General features: G+C 38.7%; 2 protein-coding genes across 7 annotated transcripts in view; one reads left to right on the plus strand and one right to left on the minus strand.

Moving 5' to 3' along the window:
• The window catches only part of LOC149822441 (S-adenosyl-L-methionine-dependent methyltransferases superfamily protein), a 147,236-nt gene that overhangs the window by 96,293 nt on the left and 28,880 nt on the right, over positions 1 to 22,063 (minus strand). The window lies entirely within an intron of this gene.
• On the plus strand, positions 18,686 to 21,505 carry LOC149822442 (uncharacterized). 2 transcript variants are annotated; one of them, XM_089980928.1, is made up of 4 exons: positions 20,187 to 20,384; positions 20,491 to 20,609; positions 20,695 to 21,019; positions 21,112 to 21,505. In XM_089980928.1, exons 1-4 carry the CDS (start codon positions 20,237 to 20,239, stop codon positions 21,279 to 21,281), a joined length of 762 nt encoding a protein of 253 aa, XP_089837054.1. In that variant the 5' UTR covers positions 20,187 to 20,236; the 3' UTR covers positions 21,282 to 21,505. The 2 variants fall into 2 exon arrangements, with proteins under 2 accessions (XP_089837053.1, XP_089837054.1); XM_089980927.1 differs by lacking the exon at positions 21,112 to 21,505 and having other exon boundaries at positions 18,686 to 20,384; positions 20,491 to 21,010.

Genomic DNA, 22,063 nt, shown 5'->3' on the forward strand with positions numbered 1-22,063 from the left:
TGACATGGTGCAACAAACCCTGAGTGGATTGGGATCTGACTACAACATGATAGTCACTTCACTATTGTGTCTCCCTGTTCTTCCTACCTTTGATGAGCTACGAGCCAAATTGATCCAATATGAAATGACTCTGAAGGGATTCTCTGAAGAAACTCATAATCATTCAAATTTTCAAGAAGTTTTTACTACAGGAGTGACCTATGGAAGAGGACGAGGAGGAGGAGGACAAGGGCGAAGTGGACACGGAGGGCGTGGTTTGCTTCCCACTCCAAACATGTTTACTCATGCGCAGGGAACAAGATCCATCCCTACTTGCTTCCTTTGTAACAAAAAGGGACATATCAAGGCGAACTGTTGGCATAATCCAGAGAATAAAGGAAAGAGTCCACAGACAGAAATCAAGAGAAGGTTCACAAATACCAGAGACAGTGGAGAGATTAAAGATTTGTTGATATCTGCCTTGTCAAAGTTAAAGTTGAAGCAGAATGATGAAGGCACTTGGTTTGTCGATTCCGGGGCAGCGACTCATGTGACAGGCGATGCAGGTAAAATTTCTAATCCTATTCCTTATTTTGGAAAAAGTAAGATTGTCACTGGAGATGGATCCCACCATCCTGTTTCCCATGTTGGAAAGACTGTTATCCCCATGTCACATTCCACTCTTACTCTTTCTGACGTTCTTCATGCTCCTGACATTAAGAAAAATATTGTCTCCGTCTCTAAACTTATTGATGATAATAATGCTTCAGTTGAATTCAGTCCCTTCTCTGTGCAGGTCAAGGACCTACGCACGAGGGAAACATTCGCTGAAGGAAAGAGACGAGGCAACATGTATGTCTTTGAAGAAACTCCATGTCGTGATGTTCGCCCTTCTCACCTAGTTTCGAAGTCTTCATCAGAGTCATGTTCCTCCTCTTCTGCTAGCGCTTTTAGTATCTCTGAATGCAATAAGCCATTCTTATGGCATAGTAGGTTAGGACATTGTGGGAGTCATTTTATTGAGAAACTTGTTTCTAATAATCTCATTCCAAAAGAAAGTCTTAAAGGGGATGAGAGTAGTCATAAATGTTCCAGTTGCCTTTTATGCAAGAGTCATGTATTGCCTTTCAATTCAATTAATAAGAGAGCTTCAAAACCTTTTGAGATCATTTGTTCTGATGTGTGGGGACCAGCCCCAATTGTCTCTGGGTCTGGAAGCAGATATTATCTAATCTTTGTTGATAGCTATTCTCGATACACTTGGATATATTTCATAAAAAATAAGTCAGAAGTCTTCTCCTTGTTTCAAAATTTCTTTTCCTTGGTCAAAAACCAATTTTCTGAGTCCATTCAGTTTTTCCAATGTGATGGGGGTGGGGAATTTTCATCCCATGACTTTATTTCTTTTCTTCGAGATAACGGAATAGGAAGAAGGGTGTCCTGCCCTCACACTCCTCAACAAAATGGGATTGCTGAACGAAAACATAGACATATCGTTGAAAGTGCCATGAGTATGCTTCATGACAGCAATCTTCCCATCAACCTATGGACAGAAGCCTTTCATTCTGCCGTGCATGTGATAAATAGATTGCCAATGGTCATTCTGGAAAACAAGTCTCCTTATCACTGTCTCTTTGAAACTCATCCTAGTTATCATGATCTACGTGTTTTTGGATGTGTTTGTTATGTGCATGTTGATCGGTCCCTGAGAAACAAGTTTCAAGACAAGGCCCAAAAGTGTAGGTTTGTGGGATACGCAGATGACTACAGAGGATATAGGTGCTATGATCCCACCAACAAACGCATCAGAATATCAAGAAATGTTGTCTTTGATGAGCAAAATTTTGATGACAAAGCTGATGCAACCAATATACCAACTGAAGTTTACTATCCTTGGTTGAGTTCAGAACTTTTTGCTAGCACCAGCGAAGCATGTTCACGAGATTGCGTGCAGCAAGAAGAAGAGATGTCTGAAAACACTGAGACATCGGGGTCACAGATTTTAGAAAAAATACCTGGTAGATACAAAGGCATTGTCTATTCCAGACAGAGACCGATGACATCAAGCCATTCAGATCATGCTTCAGTCAACAATCTGACCCCTTCTCACACTCCTGAGATCAGAAAATCAAGCCGCATACGACATCCCATTGACAGGTGGGTCAGCTATAACAACTTCTCCTTGGATCTTCAGCTGTTTTTAACTGCTCTCAATAAAGAAGATGAACCCACTATGTACTACCAGGCAGCCAATTCTATCAAGTGGGTAGAAGCTATGAATGATGAAATGCAAGCTTTGCATGAATGTGGAACTTGGAAAGTCGTTCCCAGACCGCCTGACAAAAATGTTGTTGGATGTAAATGGGTCTACAAGATAAAGTACAAGCCAGATGGAACTATTGAGCGATACAAGGCAAGACTCGTAGCAAAAGGATTTACTCAAGAAGCAGGGCAAGACTATGATGAGACTTTTAGTCCGGTTGTAAGAATGGGAACAATTCGAATTATTATCTCTCTGGCTGTTGAACATGGGTGGAAGTTGAGTCAGCTTGATGTAAAGAATGTCTTCTTGCATGGGGATTTGAAGGAGGAAGTGTATATGGAGCAACCCCCTGGATATCAAGAACAAAATTGTAAAACCCATGTGTGCAGGTTAAAGAGAGCTATCTATGGTTTGAAACAAGCATCTCGCTCTTGGTTTGATAGCTTCTCACTAGAGATTCAGAAACATGGATTTTCACGTTCCATGCTGGACCACTCATTGTTCTTTTTTAGAAGCCAGACTGTGACCACTCTGTTATTAATTTATGTTGATGATATTGTTATCACAGGAAACTCTGTGGTTCACATCCAAGAAGTGAAAAACTTACTAGGTCAGAGGTTCAAAATGAAAGATCTTGGAACTCTACGTTATTTTCTTGGTGTAGAAGTTGATAATCAAACTCATGGCTTGACACTCACACAGCACAAGTACACTGTAGATGTTCTCCGCAAAGCAGGTATGAAAGACTGCAAACCTCTGGGAACTCCGAGTGTGCTGCATCAAAAACTTAGTGCTCATGATGGAGATTTGTGTGATGATCCCACCAGGTATCGAAGCATAATAGGAATGCTACAGTATCTGACCTTCACTAGACCAGATATTGTTTATTCAGTTAATCAAGTATCTCAATTTATGCATGCGCCACGTACTGGACATATGGAAGTTGTCAAGAGGATCCTTAGATATCTGAAAGGGACTATTGGGGATGGATTGACATACTCACCACAGTCATATGGAAAAGATGAGCATAGACTGACTGTATATTGTGATGCAGACTGGGCTGGGGATCCTGATGAACGAAGATCTACATCAGGATATTGTGCCTTCATTGGAAGAAATTTAGTCTCTTGGAGCAGTAGAAAACAAAAAGCTATCGCTAGATCAAGTACTGAGGCTGAATACAGATCTATGGCTGCTGCCACTGCCGAAGTCACATGGATCAGACATCTACTGACTGAAGTAGGAGAAAAGATCTCCCACACTACCTTGCTATGTGACAACCAAAGTGCTATTAACATGTCATTCAATCCAGTACATCACAGTTGTGCTAAACACATTGAGATTGATCAACACTTTGTGAGACAGAAAGTTGAAGAAAAAGAGATTGAGCCTAAGTTCGTCAATACTGACCAACAAGTTGCGGATCTGTTTACGAAAGGATTAACAAAGGATCGTTTTTGGACGCTCAAAGGCAAGTTGTGTATGGTTCACAACCATGCTCAACTTGAGGGGGGGTGAAAAAGTGTATATTGTTTCGGGTTCGGGTCTGGATCCTATACCAGACCCGAGTTCATTGTAAAACTTAAACTTAAATGTTTTTCTTCTGGGTTGGGTTCGGATATTATATTAGACCCGACCCGACCCATGTTCACTTAAAGGTTTTTATACAATGCATTAGGTCACGATTTCTGATATACAGAAATCGTGACAACCGCAGGGCTCTTTTGGTTTTCCCTTCTCGTCTCTCTCCCTCTCCCTCTCTTTCTCTGTTTTCTCTCTTAATGCAGGTGCAGATGAAATTCTAAGAGATAGATCCTAGAATTAAGTGGTGGGCACTAAAAGGAGCTAAACAAGGAATGTTTGTAGAGCAGGTAGTTAAGGAAGCTGATTGATGTCTCGAGGAGGATTCAGAATCAATGTGGAATAAGATAGCGGGTGGCATGAGAAAAGTGGCTAAGGAGGTATTGGGTGAGTATAAAGGCAGTGGACCACTAGGTAAGGATACATCATGGTGGAACGAAGATGTCAAATTAGCTATTAAGGTTAAAAGAGAGTGTTATAGAAATCTAAGTAAGAGTCGTGATAATGAGAATTTGGAGAAGTATATGATAGCAAAGAAGGAAGCCAAAAAAGTTGTTCGAAACGCGAGGACTAAGGTATATAAGGAGGTTTATGACAAGTTGGATACCAAAGAAGGCGAGAAGGATATTTATAGGCTTGCAAAGATGAGAGATAGGAAATCGAATGATTTGGGTATGGTTAGATGTATCAAAGATGAAACGCAAAGGGTTTTAGTCAAAGATGAGGGGATTAAGGAGAGATGGAAAGATTATTTTGATAAGCTATTTAATGATAGTCATGCTCAAGATCTTGGAGACTTCTCCACTCCTTTTCATGTGATAAATCGTGACTTCATGCGCAAGATTCAAAAGAAAGAAATTGCAGAGGCTTTGAAGAAAATGAAATCAAGAAGGGCAGTTGGCCCAGATGGTATACCTATGGAGGCTTGGAAATGCTTGGGAGAGAAAGGTTTACAATTATTGACAAATCTTTTTAACTTGATTTGGCGAACAAATAAGATGCCTAATGAGTGAAGGAAGAGTACTTTGGTGCCTTTACATAAGAATAAGGGTGATATACAAGATTGCACAAACTATCGTGGTATAAAACTCATGAGTCATACTATGAAACTTTGGGAGAGGGTGATTGAGTCTAGGTTGAGGAAGGTTGTCATGATATCGGAGAATCAATTTGGTTTTATGCCTGGAAGATCAACTATGGAAGCTATACATCTTCTTAGACAACTTATTGAAAGATATAGAGAGAGGAACAAAGATTTGCATATGGTTTTTATTGATTTAGAGAAGGCATACGATAGAGTACCTAGGGACGTTCTCTGGTGGACAATGATGAAGAAAGGTGTTTCTCTCAAGTACATTAGTATAATTAAAGATATGTATGAAGGAGTAGTAACCAATGTCCGCACTTGTGGAGGGGTGACAACCAATTTTCCGATAACTGTTGGGTTACATCAAGGATCTGCTTTAAGCCCTTTTCTATTTGCAATAGTGATGGATGAGCTTACGAGATCAATTCAAGAAAATGTACCGTGGTGTATGTTGTTTGTTGATGATATTGTTTTGATTGATGAGTCTAGAGCTGGGGTTAATGCTAAGTTAGAATTATGGAGATAGACATTGGAAGCTAGAGGTTTTAAGTTGAGTAAGAGTAAGACAGAATATATGGAATGTCGGTTTAGTAAGCAACGAAGTAGTGATGGGAGTGTAGTGAAGTTTGGTGAGCAAGAAATACCGGTTAATGATTATTTCAAATATTTGGGATCCATCATTCAAAAGTATGGAGAAATTGATGGAGATGTAAATCATAGGATAAAGGTTGGGTGGATGAAATGGAAAAGTGCAACTGGAGTGTTGTGCGATCGTAGAATGCCATTGCGGTTGAAGGGAAAGTTTTATAGGACGACTATTAGACCCGCTTTACTATATGGTACGGAATGTTGGGCTGCCAAGAGACATCATATTCAAAAAATGAGTGTAGCTGAGATGCGGATGCTTAGATGGATGTGTGGAAATACAATAAAAGATAAGATTCGAAACGAGAAGATACGTAAGAAGGTAGGTATTGCACCCATTGAAAATAAGATGCGAGAGAACCGTTTACGGTGGTTTGGACATATTCGGCGAAGGCCTAATGATGCTCCAGTTAGAAGGTTGGAGAAATGGGAAAATATATTAGTTAAAAGAGGTCGGGGTAGGCCTAGGAAGACTTGGATGGAGATGATAGGAAAGGATATGAATGCTTTGAACCTCACCAAGGACATGGCATTGGATAGAAATGATTGGAGGAAAAGGATTCATGTGGAAGACCCAAAATGAATTTCTTTTTTGGTTCATATCGCTGACCCCAATTGTTTTGGGATGAAGGCGTAGTTGTTGTTGTTGTTGTAGTCATTTTGTAAGTTTTCGAAAATTTGGCTAAGTATAGAAGAAAAATCATTTGAACCTTGATATTTGACCGATGCTTTTGAGTTTGGGCTTGGCCCAGGTCTCATCAACTAGGTCTAAATGAGCCACTTAAAACGTGAGAAAAAGTTTTATTTTCGACGTTTAAATTCAAGTGAAATTTGAGCTAAATTCAGGTTATTTTTAGGCAAAATTTGAAATTTAATATTCGTGCAATATGTCGTTGGATGCATCTCAAAATTTTGACCGCAATAATATTTTATTTTTCTTGATCCGGGCTACGGTTGGCTCGAAAAATGTATTTTTTCAAAAATTGAGCAGTTTGTCGGTTCAGATCCGGATTTGGATCGGACCGGATCTGATGGATTTGATCCAAATTAATGTGGATTTGGACTCTATCCAAGACCTATATTAATCTGGATTTGATATAGCTCAAGACCCATTTAATTTTTTGAAGTGGATCTTGGATCTTGATCCAGATCCAAATCCATACCCAATGATTTTTCCAACTTTAAATTCATCAAAAACCTTTAAATTGGGTTTTATTAATGTTAAGAAGCCTCCCAAGTTAATTTGGTAAATTTTGAAAGCTTCCGAAAATTTAATTCGATAATTGTTTAGGACTCTAAGTAGAGCTCTTAAACCCATGTAAAATCACTTTAGAAGTGTTCTAGTTCAATAATATGATTTTTGGAAGCTTCTAGGTATTTATTTATTAATAAATAATATTAATTAATTAATTACTTTTAATTAATTCCGAATTTTTTTTAGAGAGTCTGGGACTCTTTATAGAGCCCTTGTTCATGCCTTAGTAGCTTTAAGAAAGACTTTTAAAAATATTTGACTTTGAAAAGTCAACACTTGAAGAGTTTCGAAAGATACGAGAAAGTAGGTGAGAGAGAAGAGAGTTCTGGCTGGTGCTGCACTCTCTTCTCTAGCCCATCTAGAGCTTTATAAATAGATAAAAAAAAAGAGAGAAAGAAAAAGGAAAAAGAGAGGAAAAGAAAGGAAAAAAGAAAGAAGAGAGAGAAGGAGAGAAAAAGAGAAGAGGACTATCTTCTTCAATCGTCTGGCATTTTCCACCATTAATCTTGTTTCTTTTTCGATCTACGGTAAAGGTATGGGTTTCTCTCTTGATTCGAATGAGAAAAAGAGCATGGATTTGTATTTTATAAAAGTTTTGAACACTAACACAGAAGTCGAGGCAGAGAGAGAGAGAGAGACGGCATTAAAGAATGAGAGAACTCCTTAAGTTAGATTAGGGTTAATCTCTATGTTAAATAGAGAGACGCCAAAGAAAGAAATTACACACAAGTCCCTCATTAAACATTAAATATCAAATAACCTCTAGTCTAGGAAAACTTAAACTTAAAACCTCTTAATCTCAACACTCCCCCTCAAGCTGGAGCATAGATATCAATCATGCTCAGCTTGTCACAACATTTTGAGAAATTTGGTCTAGTAAGAGGCTTTGTAAACATATCTGCAACTTTGTAAAACCCGAAAATTTTATAAAATTTTGCAAATTGGGCCTGGATCCAAATTTCAGATCCAGGACCCATAAAGGGGTTTTCCGCATACATTTACCTCGTAAATTTGATATATACGTATAAGTACAATAATTTTTAATTTATTTAATAATTCGGAGAATAATCATTCAATAGGGATGCGTAGATGGGTATGGGATCCATATACCGGATCCATATACATATGTATATATTTATATATATCTAAATATATATATATATATGTGTGTATACTCATAAATAAATAATATTAATATTATTAATAAAATAGAAATATACATATATATGTATATATATAGCAAACTCGAGGATCCACAGTTGGATCCACTTGGATCCAACTTGCGGATCCATATTGTTGGGGGTTAAAATTTTATGAAATGCAAATTAAATAAAATTTTAAATTTTAAAACTTATCCGAGGATCCACAGTTGGATCCATTCGGATCCAACTTGTGGATCCATACAGATTGGAGTCGGGTCACGGGTCTCGGGTCCGGACCCGAGCCCCACCCCATGACCCTGTAGCAGCCCTTTTAAAGAAAGTAAAGGGGCAACCCGATAAGGGTTGCCCGATATGTTTGAAACAAAGGAAGAAAGAGGGGGGGGGTTAGGGTTCTGAGAGAGAACCCTAACCGAAATCGCCGGAAGGAAAGAAAGGGGGGCTTGAAGCGCAGCCGCTGGAGGGAAGAGGGCTCCGATTTCGCCGGGCCTTCCTCTTCAAAAGGGGTCCCAAGTAGGTCTCTTTCCCCGATTCCTATCCCTCGTCTCTCTCTCTCTCGTGTGGGCGAGCATTGGGGAGGTGGAAGATCGCCGGAAGGCTGCAGCCACGGCAGCCCCTTTTGTTGTCTCTTCCCTTGCGTGCGACCATCACGACACCGGAGCAGTCGAGGCCGGTGGAATAGCTCGCCTCCTCACATCAGCCGCAACCCCCAAAACATCGGATTGTAAAGGTACGGGTTTTTCCTTTGGGTTAAGTGAGGAAAACGAACATGGGTTCGATTTCCATGTAAGTATTTTGGTGTAAAAGCATAGGGATGAGTAAATCTAGATGTTTACTCTAAGATCCATGGATGAAATCCATGTATTTTTTCATCTTCGTGGAAGTTATTATGGAATAACATGCTTGTGGAAGGTATTTGTATAGTAAACCAGAGATTTTAATTCATAAAGAAAAGAAAAACAGGTATGGGTTAGGCAACAGTCCGGCCAACGTGGGGCAGACTGAGCCTTAGGGCTATGGTTACTGCCAGACTGTTGGGCAGCAACCTTTACTCTCAAGAAACAATTTTTGTTTTTAAACAAAGTTTAAAATGAAACTTTTAAAATATGAGTGATGGGTATGGCTGGCAGCCAACCGAGGGAGTCTCGGCTGACTGCCATACTTTGGCAGCATGGCAAGGGGGTGCACAGACCTAGCAAGGTCGTGTGGCACCCATGTCAGGCATTGGCTTTTGCATATATTCAAGGGGAAGAATAAGGGTAAATGTATGTTATGCTGGCCTGTTTTTTTTTTTTCAAAGGAACAAACAAACCAAGTCACTAACTCAGTATAAGTAATGCTGGTTCTCTATGCATGAGTGCTTTAGTCCATCGTACACAAAATACCTTGATAAGTACAGAGAAAATATACCTCAGTTAAATAGCAACTAAAATTTCATGACACCAGTATGCATTTGAGATTAAAAAAAAAAGAAAAGAAAAAAAAGATAACACTCAAGAAGATAATGTGCATTAACCCAATAACCTGTCTATTTTGTGCATGTTGCTTGCCATCTTTTGGCTACATATCAGCATGATTGAATTAGTCTTGGTGTTCCCAGACAAAAGATGATGCAGCATGATCTGTAATATTCACTAAATACTGGATAACAAAGCAAACTTTGGCACTTTTTCTTCATGAGTCAATGGAAACTCCACTTAACTATCCCTTTGAGATGCACAACAGATACATCATGTAACACCCCTTCTAGTAAGACCAGACCGGAAGACCTTAAAATAAGTGTCCTGGAAATTTTTGTTTTTCATGGGTTTGTTTATCCTATTAACAGATTTTCTTTTCACAAACAGTTGAAGTCTGTCTCTAATGGCTAACAGCAGCTGCCTCTGACACATTCAACTTTCCAAATACCTAATGATGCTTCGATTGAAGTGGTTTTCATGAGGAGTTTCAGTGCTTCATTCATTTCTGGAAATTTCAGGGAATATTACTAGAAATATAAAGGTGTTCATGTATATTTACCAAAGACTTGCTAGGCCCATACATCATATTTACAAAGGAAAACCTCACTTATAGGTATTATCCACTACAAGCCAAGCACCAACTCTTCTACAGGTATTTGAGATTCTTTGCATGACATGTCATTAAGGAAATGGGTTTGGGTGCATGAATAAAATGTTACACAAAAATATATATATATATATATTACGTGGATACTTTAACACTTAGTGTTATTTTGATTCTAGAGCTAGACCTTTAAATTTGCAAGTTAAATTTCCAGATTTAGTTATATGCATGTATGGTAATTTTAATACATGTTATGAATGAGATTGTTCATGTGCTTTGATTTGATCTGACATGCCTAAGTATTATGCTATCGAAAAAAAAATTGTTTAAGTGCATATACATACATGAAATCGATGTGTGTGTAACATATATAATACTGCTTGAACGTCCACATGTACTTATGAATCATAAATGAATGCATGTGTATGAAATGATTTCATAAAAGCACATGCACATGAATAGTGAACTCATGCACATGCATAAATATATTATTGTTTCATGCATATCTTTAATTTTTGTCATACATATGCATCGAAAAGCATGTGGAAAATTATGCAGAGAGGCATGTGATTGATGATTTTTGCTTATGAATGCACTGATGGTCAATTGGATCATCAGAGGCTGGGTGAGCCTCGAGAACCAGTTGTTCTCTATTTTAGTTATTTTTGATGCATTGCAACAAATCAAAGGTGATATTATTGTTTTACCACACTGTTCTATGTGATCACGGGCTGTGGTCCCGTGAAAAAGCTTAGCATGCTGATGTGCAAGCTTATGTTATTAATTTTGCATGTAAATTTGCAAATGTAAAGGAAATGAATTAATAACCAGATAAAAGAAAGCAAAGAACAGTGTAATTCACTTTCTCCTTGATGTCCCTGCTTTAGCGTGGGAATCTTGGATATTGCGGTTTAGGGGAAACCGTGAGGATACAAAAACTCCGTGTGCGTTTTGTTGCCCCTGAACCCGATATTGAGGTTCTTCTCCTGGCCACGGTTTTAGGGAGAATCCGCCACTTTACCCGGGAGTGGTGTGTTAGTTACAGCTGTGAGTTTGTTTTGGTATACCAAGAAAGTGGCGCCAGTGGATGCTGTTTTCCCTGGTGTCCCCGACTTTGGATGTTGTTTTCCAAGGTTCTGATTGATGGTGCTGTTTCCTGATATCGGTCGAGGGCTGAGTTTGGAACCCGGTAATAAAATACAAATTGTGTGTGAAGCTACCCCGGGAACCTTACTTGACCTCGGGGATTGTACCCGTTTGGTGTATCCGCGGGTCACTGTAATTAAAAGAGGAACTTAAGGATGTGTGCATTTAATAGGACATACATATGGAAAGAGGGGGAATTTAATGAAAGATAATATGGGTTCATGCATTATACATAAATCATGCATATTCTTACTATGCATTAGTTCATGCATGTTTACATGTTCACTTGGTTGCTATACATTGATCATTGCATGATGTTGATCTTTGTTGCATTTAATTTCCTTTTTGATTAAGTTGTAATTAATGTTAATTACTTAGCGTTCTCTTATGCTTAATGTTTATTTTATTGTGCATTACTGGTTAATTGCCTTATAATTTGGTTATAGTTGTAACTTCCTAAAATATTACATGAATCTTATTTATGCTCTTTTCCTTATTTGATTCATTAGGGAAACCTGTACGCAGAATTCTTCGGATTTCTGACCCTATTATTTTATTGGTTTTTCCCAGGCACAGTGATCAGTGAAGTCAGACGGCTTCACTTACGGACAGAGTGGCTCTACTGTTATTTTCTTTTAGTTCTTTTGATTTCCGGCAATTTGATATTTCACTTTTGACATGGAACATATTACTCTTATTGATTCATTAATAAAAGAGTTCAGTGGATTAGTTATGATTGATAAATGTAAGTTGCTTTGTGGTGTGTGGTTATCCAACTGAAATTGGAACTGTAGGGACCCTAGGTCTCTGGGAAGTTTTCCGCGACTCTTAGAAAAAAAAAAATATTCCGCATTTTTCAAAGGTAGGAGTTGGGGTCGTTACAAACTTGGTCCTCCGACTTTAGATATTTGGTAGTGATATGACCAGCTTGAACCATATCTCTCACATAGTGGCAATCAACCTCAATGTGTTTTGTTCTCTCATGAAAGACAGGATTGTTCGCTATATATGTGGCAGCCTTGTTATCATACATCATGGTCATAGGAGAGGAAACCTTCACCTGAAGATCATGAAGAACAGTACGAACCCACATCAATTCAGCAGTTGTTTGGGCCATAGCCCTATATTCTGATTCTGCACTTGATCTAGAAACCACATTTTGTTTCTTACTTCTCCATGAAATCAAGTTGTCTCCTAGAAACACACAGAATCCTGTGGTAGATTTTCTATCTACTACAGATCCTGCATAGTCAGCATCAGAATAGGCCACTATCTCCAGAGTTCCACCTTTCCTAAATAATAACCCTTTTCCAGGAGAAGATTTTAAATACCTGAGAATCATTATAGCTGCATTCCAGTGTACCTCAGTTGGTTTGTCCATAAATTGGCTAACTTTGCTTACTGCTAAAGCAATATTCGGCCTGGTCACAGTTACATAAAGTAGCTTCCCTACTAGTGAGCGATAGCTTTTGCTATCAACCGGTTTTGACCCTTCTTCAAACAACTGAACTTTATGATCCATGGAAATATTTACTGGTTTAGCTCCCAACATTCAAGTTTCCTTTAATAAGTCAAGAACATACTTCCGTTGAGATAAAACCATCCCTTCACGGCTCCTGGCAACTTCTATACCCAGAAAATATCTAAGTGAACCAAGGTCTTTTGTAACAAAGTGTTTTTGAAGATGAGCCTTTGTGGCTTCAATATCTTTCACATCGTCTCCTGTAAGAATGATGGCATCCACATATACCACCATAACAACTATGCCTGAGTTAGTTTTCTTGATAAATAGTGTATGATCTTCCGCTGACCTATTAAAGTCAAAGTGTGACATCACTTCAAACAACTTTTCAAACCATGCACGCAGACTTTGTTTCAAGCCATAAATCGTCTTTCTCAATCTACACACCTTCTGACACTCCCCCTCAACCGCGAATCCTAGAGGTTGTTGCATTTGAATTGTCTCAGATAGATCCCCATATAGAAATGCATTTTTCACATCTAATTGACACAAGCTCCAACCATGATGAACAACTACTGAGAGAACAAGACGAATGGTGCCCATCCGTGCAACATGAGAAAAGGTTTCCAAGAAATCAATACCATAAGTCTGAGTATACCCTTTTGCTACTAATCTGGCCTTGTACCTTTCAATAGAACCATTTGATTTGTACTTTATTGTATATACCCATTTGCATCCAACAATGTCAGCATCCACTGGGGAATAGATCTCATGTATGTTGAGACAATAAAGCATTCATTTCTTCTTGCATAACCAACTTCCACCGGTTATCTAGCTCTATCTGTTGATAGTTCAGAGGAATAGTTTCAACAGATAAGGCTGAAATAAAAGTTTTCATCTAATTTCCAATTCTGACATCGGAGATAAAATGAGATATGGGATATAAGGTACATTGTCGTGTCCTCTTTCGTAGAGCGATATGCTTATTATCAAGATCATGAAGATCACTATTGTCAGTAGTACTTACCTCAGGAGAAGAAGAGGATGAAGGCACTTGCGGAGGTGGAGCTCTATGCACATATACCAATGGAGGATAATTAAATCGTGAAGATGATAAAGTTTGGTTCGGTAATGAGGGCACAAATTCCAAAGGAAAAGGAGGTATAGGTAATGGAAAAGATTCAGCTGGATCAACCTGCAGCGGGGAACCGGTACTAGAGTAATATGGAGTGGATTCCAAGAAAGATACATCCGCACAAACATACTCTCGGCGATAAATAGGATCATAACATCGATATCCCTTTTGATTTTTTGGATAACCTATAAATATGCATTTTGTAGCTTGAGCAACTAATTTATCACGGTCAGGGCCAAGTTTGTGTACAAAACAAACACATTCAAATATTTTTGGTGAGAAAGAGAAGAGTGGGGCATTAGGTTTTAGGATATGTAATGGAATATGATCACCCACAGAAGATGAAAGCATGCAGTTGATCAGATAACAAGCTGTGATAATCGCATCACCCCAATATAACGCAGGAACATTGGATTGAATCATAAGGGTCCGGGCAACATCAAGCAGGTGCCGGTGTTTTCGCTCAGCCACCCCATTTTGTTGAGATGAATAGGCACAGGTAGTTTGGGGTTGAATGCTATGATCGTGGTAAAATCGTAACAGAACTTTTGATTTAAACTCAAGAGCATTATCAGTGCAAACAATCTTGACAACAGATTCAATTTGAGTTTTTATTTTAAGAATTAAGGATTTGATAATACTTGGAACTTCAGATCGTTCTTTTATTAAAAACACCCATGACAACTTAGAAAAATCATCAACAATAACAAGATAATATCGACACTGAGTCCTAGTAGGAATCTTACTAGGACCCATACATCTGCATGAAGAAGTTCAAAAACTTTATGACTAGACTGACTCTGACTTGAAGGGAACGAACTTCGATGATGCTTGCCCAACTGACATGCTTCACACTGAAATGTTGTAGTAAAAGGAATTTGAGGAAAGACATAACGAAGCTTTGACAATGAAGGATGACTAAGACGACGATGCCACTGAACAGGACTGGATGAGTGTTCCACTGCAACATAAACATTACCCACTGGATGATGTAGGTAGTAGACTCCATTTTCTTCATAGCCTCCACAAATCTTCTTCCCCGTCAGCAAATCCTGAAAATGACAACCCATCGGATCAAATATCACTCTACAGTTTAGTTCTTTTGTAAGGCAACTAACAAAGAGTAAACTTTGAAGAAAGTTGGGAGCATGAAGAACATTTTTCAACTGTAAGGTAGAGGATATAAAAATATTTCCCTGACCAACAACTGGTGAGCAACTCCCATCGGCTAATGAGACTCCTCGATGAACAATAATATCCTTTAGATCTGAAAAGACAAGCGAATTTCCACATAAGTGTCTGGATGCACCAGAGTCAATAATCCACTGACTGTCATTCGGATGAAGATGATTCCCTGTTGAGTAGGCAACACCGGCTACAGGAGGGACGGAACTCAAAGGGCGAAGAGCTATCAACTCATCATATTCTGCTCGACTGAGGGTGATACTATCACTTGCAGAGATATTATCATGTACATTTGTTGCCTCTAGTGTAGTTACATTTGCTTTATGAGCATATGACTTTGATGAAGAAGAGGTTGGCCGACCATGCTTATCCCAGCAACAATCTTCTAAATGTCCAGATTTTCCATAGAATGTACATTGAAGCTTTCATCTGCCTCCCATACCTCGTTTACGACCTCGTCCTCTGATATTCTGAATATTTCCACGCCCATAACCAGATGAGACAACTAGAGCAGATGACTGAGTCACAGCCTGAGATTGTGGAAGAGAGATCGCAAGTCTACTCAGACGATTCTATGCATCAGCAAGAGTAGGTACATCTGATCCGGTCAACATTTGGACTTTTGCAATAGAGAATTCTGAAGATAAACCTGTAAGAAACCGAGCAACCATAGTCTGTTCTTGATGATCCTTTTGCTTCGAACAACAAAAAGGCCTGTGAGCATTGAGTCTTTCAAACGCAGCTTTGACGGAGGCATAGTACTGGGCCAAGGTCTGATCTCCCTGCTGTAAATTATATATCTCCTATTCGACTTGCAGGATACGAGTCACATTAGTCTCTTGTGAGTACGTATCTCGAAGATTGTCCCACATCTGTTTGGTTGTATTATAGTAAATTAAACCATCTGCAATATGGGGTTCGACACTATTCATGATCAATGACATAACTATGTCATTATCTTCATCCCAAGTAACGTATTTTCCCACCTTTTCATTGGGTTCGTCTTCCAACAAAATATGTTTTCTACGATGTCCAGATACCGACATCATAAAAGTTCTGGATCACCTGGCATAGTTAGTTTCATTCAACCTTACAGAAGAGCCATATGAGAAGGGATTTGCAAAAGCCTTATACTCCCCAATATGTTCAATTTTGGAATCACATTTCGAAGTTTCACCCATACTAAATATTTAATTCTATTTCAGCTGCAAAAAGAATCAGATTCACTCACTTTAACAGCATGTTTTATAATCACACGTCAGGCAAGTCCACGACTACACAGTTTGCCACACTAGAAATAAAATCTTGACAGGCTACAAGTGACACAGAAAATAGCGTGTTTTACAATCACGCATCATCCAATACTACGACCAGCAGTTGTACTCAACACAGAAATCCCACGACAGTAGATAAAAGCTTCACACAAACAGAATATTTTTCTACACACTAGGGAATCACGCTTGCTGCTTCCACGACAGAAAAACAATTGATATTAACATGTTGCTTTCACAGCACACATGTTACGAAAAAAAAATCACGACACAGTAGGGAATCACGACTGTTGATATTCATATTCTGAAATCGAACAACAAAATAAGATCTGAGAAGAACTCGGCACCCAGATTCACGACCAACGATAATATGCAGACGCAGAAAATAGAAATCATGACAGATCTGAGAAGAACTCGGCACCCAAATTCACGACCAACGATAATATGCACACGTAGAAAATAAAAATCACGACAGTTGCTGCTCCCAGACATATAAATCACGACCAGTGTTGTTAAAAGCGCGCCTCAAGGCGCAAAAAGCGCGCCTCGCCTCGAGGCGAGACCCTTTTCGCCTTGAGGCGCACGTAAAAAGCGCAACAGCCTCAAGGCGTACGCCTCATGCGCCTTGAGGCGTAGGCCTTGAGGCGAGGCGCGCCTCAAAGTGAGGCGCGCATTAAACATCGGATGGCCCGGACCCGAGTTCGACCCGGATCCGGGCCCGTATTCTCGAAAGATCGAGAACCTGTGTCTTTAAAAAAGACACAGGTGCTTCGGGGCGAGGGAAAGCCCTCGCCCCTTCTCTCTCCACTCCGTCCCCTTTCGTCCACCGCCACTGCTCGCCGCCGGCCACCACTCGCCGTCGGCCACCACTCGCCGCCGGCCACCACTCGCCGATCACCGCCTCTGCTGAGAAGGGATCACTCACAGTGCGACCACTCGCCGTGCGACCACTCGCCGTGCGACCACTCGCCGTGCGACCACTCGCCGCCGCCACTGCTGTCGCCGACCACCACTCGCCGCCTCTGCTGTCGCCGACCACCACTCGCCGCCGCCACTACTGTCGCCGACCACCACTCGCCGATCACCGCCTCTGCTGAGAAGGGACCACTCGCAGTGCAACCACTCGTCGTGCGACCACTCGCCGCCGGCACTGCTGTCGCCGGCCACCACTCGCCGCCGGCCACCACTCGTCGCCGATCATCGTTTTCCTTCAGGTATGGCTTTTTCGTTTTTTTTTATTAACCAGGGGCGTATCTAGGGGGGGGCAGGACTGGGCTGTAGCCCAGTCCTGCCTCCCGAAACAGTTAATTTTTTTTTTTTTTTAAAAGCCCAGTCTTACCCCAACCCTGATTCCATATGAAATAGATTTTTATCCATTTTTGTAGCTCAGCCCAGTCCTAGCCCAGCCCTGACTGCAGCAAATAGTTTGATTTGTCCATATGAAATAGATTTTTATTAATAATTGTAGTCATTTTTTATCCATATGACTGCGGTCCCTTGGTTTCCTTTTTTGTCCATATAACTGTAGCGATGATGATTTCTTGGTGTGCAATCAAATATGCGATGTCCTGAATTGTTTAAGCATGCATTGAATTGGTTTTTCGTCAATAATGCTCTTATGGAACTGAAAAGGCTCTTATGGAACTTGTATCCCTTGTCATGTTGGTGGTCACTTCAGCGCAACTTCTCTTGAAGATAAAAGTTGGACATAAAGGAGCAGTTGTATGGTTATTTCAATCAGTTTCTGATGTATAGGAGCCCACCCGACCTACATTTTGGAAATAAATTTGTTGAATGAAACAATAAAAAGCAACTTTTTCTTCAAACTGACTATTTAAGGATCTCTCAAGATGCTATTAGGTCTATCTAGATGTTGATCCATAGGATATTTTACACTATAACCCATTTTAATTGAATTAATTTGTGATTTTTATTGGCTCACATCTTTGAGTATGAAAACAGTCTCAGTTTTGAGTGCTTTTACAATAGGATAATGAAGCAAACTAAAACAGATTGTGGGGTTGTAGGTTTCTTTTCACTACTGTGTAAACTGAGATAGAACACACAATTGAAATATTCAAACATAATGGTGACCTCTGTTTAGCATATTCAATATATGTTTTTTTTTCCGACATTTTCACAATTTCTTGGGGTTGATCTCCGGAGTTGGTTGGTGTTTTCTTTTTGTTTTTGAGAAGAAATCTGGGATCCAAACCACCTCCACTCTATCTCTACTATGTGTGTGTGTGGCTATAAGTGTGCATTATTGAATGAACTTTGAGACCCAATTAAAAAACTGACCTAATTATATTTATTATTTTTTTCTCGTCAATTATGTTTTTTTCTAGGATTCGTATATAGCTTATACACCAAGATTGTTTATTTTGCATTTGTTTTCATGTAATGTGGTCAGCAGAATGCATGATGTTAATATATATTTTGTGTTATGTATTTTTGCAGATGAAAAATGGCAAAAGATGTAGGATGGGATCATGGAGTTAAAGTTCCAAATCCTACTAAAGATCCTAAACTTGTAGGACATGTAATTTGCAATTACTGTCATAAACAGACTACAGGAGGCATCTATAGGCTAAAACATCACTTAGCTGGCACAAAGCATGGTGTAAGCATGTGCGAAGCGGTTCCACATGACGTGAAAAGATTTTTTCAGAATCATCTAAAGGATCAGAGGCTAAAGAAAGAAGAGTTAGAGCAAACCAAGTTGGATATCGGGAGAAGTGTTTATTTTGGATCATCAACCGGCGATAATGTGAATAAAGAAGCTAGTAGATCAGGTAGTGATGCAAAAACAAGTGCAGCTGGTCCTATGGACCTTTTTGTGAACAAAGAAGCACGGCAAACCACAATAAACACTGCTTTCAAAAGGGATGAAAGAAAAAATGCATGTCGTGCCATTGGTAGATTTTTTTATGCAAATGCCTTATCATTTAATCTTTGCAACAGTCCATATTTTGGTGCAATGGTAGAAGCTATTGCAAATTATGGGCGAGGGTTCAAACCACCTTCTTATCATGAGATCAGAACGTGGATTTTGAAGGACGAGGTAGATTGTACTCATGAAATTTTGAAAGAGTTCAAAAAAGAGTGGCCAAAGGTTGGTTGCAGTATTATGGCAGATGGTTGGACAGATGGGAAAGGAAGAAACTTAATTAATTTTCTTGTGAACAGCTCATCTGGGACAGTATTTTTGAAGTCTGTTGACATCAGCGACATGGAAAAAACTGGTGCAAATTTGTGTCAGTTGTTTGAAGAAGTTGTTAAAGAAGTTGGTGAAAGTAATGTGGTGCAATTCATTACAGATAATGCACCAAATTATGTGGCAGCTGGAAATATGTTAACAGCAGGAAAAACATGTTTTTGGACACCATGTGCAGCCCACTGCTTGGATCTTATGTTAGAAGATATTGGAAAGATATCAATTTTTAAAGATACAGTGGAAAAGGCAAAAAAAATTACAAGATACATTTATAGTCATGCATGGGTATTAAATTTAATGAGAAAATTCACAAAGAAGAAAGAACTTCTGCGTCCAGCCGTCACTCGTTTTGCCACAACATATCTTACACTTCATAGTATTGGATGTTATAAGAAAGAGTTAAAGTCGATGTTCTTATCTTCAAATTTTAGAACATCTAATTACTATAAGAAATCTGATGCTAAGAACATTTCTTGTATTGTTCTTAATGATCATAAGTTTTGGGCTGCCATATCATATGCAATTAAAGCTACACTACCTCTCGTCAAAGTGTTGCGACTCGTTGATGCAGATGAACGTGCTATGGGATTTTTGTATGAGGCAATGGATAGAGCGAAGAAGGAAATTGCTTCAAACCTTGACAATGTCCAAAGAAAATATAAACCTATTTGGGATATCATTGATAGACGATGGGACTTGCAACTTCATAAGCCTTTGCATGCAGCTGCCGATTATTTAAATCCACATTTTCATTATGCTGACAACTTCAACCCTGATGGAGAAGTTATGGGTGGCTTTTATGATTGTGTTGAAAAATTAGTTTCTGATGCAAATATTCGGTTGAAAATTACAACACAAATCGATGCATTTAAAAAGGCAAATGGCTTGTTTGGCAGAGAGGCAGCTGTTACAACAAGAAAATTAAAAAGTCCTGGTAAGTTTGCAATTATGTTGTTATTTGTCAATATTTTTTTATGTTTTTGTTAATTATGACATTCTTAATGTTTTTATCAATTTTTTATTATTTTATTTGAATGCAGCTGATTGGTGGAGTTCATTTGGGCACGAAAATCCTGAGTTGATGAATTTTGCAATTCGAATTTTAAGTTTGACATGCAGTGCATCGGGCTGTGAGAGGAATTGGAGTACTTTCTCATTGGTTTGTGACTTTGTATTTTATTTTTGAAATACATTTTTATATTTTAATTATCTTATATTTGATTATCAATGATTTGAAATTATAGGTGCATACAAAACGAAGGAATAGACTTGAACAAGAGAAGATGAATGCATTGGTTTTTGTAATGTACAATATGAAATTAAGAGAGAGAAATATGAAGAGGAGGGCTACCAAAGACCCTATATGTCTAGATCATATAGACTCAGACGATGAGTGGATTGTGGAGAAGGAAGATCCAGTGTTGCCAAGTGATCCCAATTGGTTGGAGGATTCATGGTTGGATCCGAACTTCGACATAAATGCCATTGAGCATGTTCCTATTGAAAAAGTCACTTCACCTCATGTTTCACAAAGTGGTTTTAGGCAAGACATGTCTTCAAGAGATCGAGGTAAAGTTATATTCCTTTTACCTAGCTATGAATATAAATGTATTTTTTTAATTACATAACCTAAATATTTAATACATGTTTTTTTATTGAAGGAAAAAGAAAAGCAAAAGAAGTAATTGAGGACGTGGATGAAGAAAGTGTAGATGATGAAGAGTCAGAGAATGAAGATGAAGAAGAACCTATTTATATGGATTCTTCAGATGATGATATTGAAGACTTAAATATTGATGATGACGAGACACAACAAGAGCCTAGGCCCTAATTCATATCATAGAGCTATTGGCCATTTATATGTTTTTTGGGACTTTCAGTTGTAATTGTGAATGTTAACACTCTTATTTTAAAGAATTCTGGACAAATACATTAACATTTGGTTGTTAATGTTAACATGCATTTTTTAATTATGACATGATGTTGTTAGTGCTAATATGCATTTTGTTGTTAATGTTAGTTTTTTATTGAATGAATGCTCATATTTATGCAATTAGATACTTATATAGATCAAGTTGTTGCATTAATGCTACTTTTACATGTTAATCTCATATTTTTTTCGTATTTATTTGAGATTTTTTATTTCGTGTTGGTTGGCGCTTCATCAATAAAGCATTTCTTATTTATTTATAATTTTAGATCATTTTTATAGTTTTTTTTAAGTTTAAAAATATTTTTTTTTGAGGCTTACGCTTTGCGCCTCGAGGCTTATGCCTCGCCTCAGATTTTGGTGGAGCGCCTCGCTACGCCTCAACGCTTTTAACAACACTGATCACGACAGTCAAAAAAAAAATCGTTTCTTCAGGGCACCATTAAAAAAATTGTCATATCCTGATCTTGATGACACACAAACATCGTGTCCTTTAAATCTGATGACAGACTTATGTCGTGACCTTAGTCAGACACTAGATCTGTTATCAGATTTATATATAAAAAAAATGAGCACACCTGTTTCCGACCCTTTTTGTTTTGTGGTTTTTTCCTTTTTTTTGTTGGTGTAGATCGATCACGCTCCCGAGATCTCTGGCTCTGATACCATGTAGAAGTTCTGAA

The sequence above is a fragment of the Nuphar pumila genome, chromosome 11 (genome assembly GCF_984573655.1).
Source record: "Nuphar pumila chromosome 11, dmNupPumi1.hap1.1, whole genome shotgun sequence".
NCBI classification, from domain to species: Eukaryota; Viridiplantae; Streptophyta; class Magnoliopsida; order Nymphaeales; family Nymphaeaceae; genus Nuphar; species Nuphar pumila.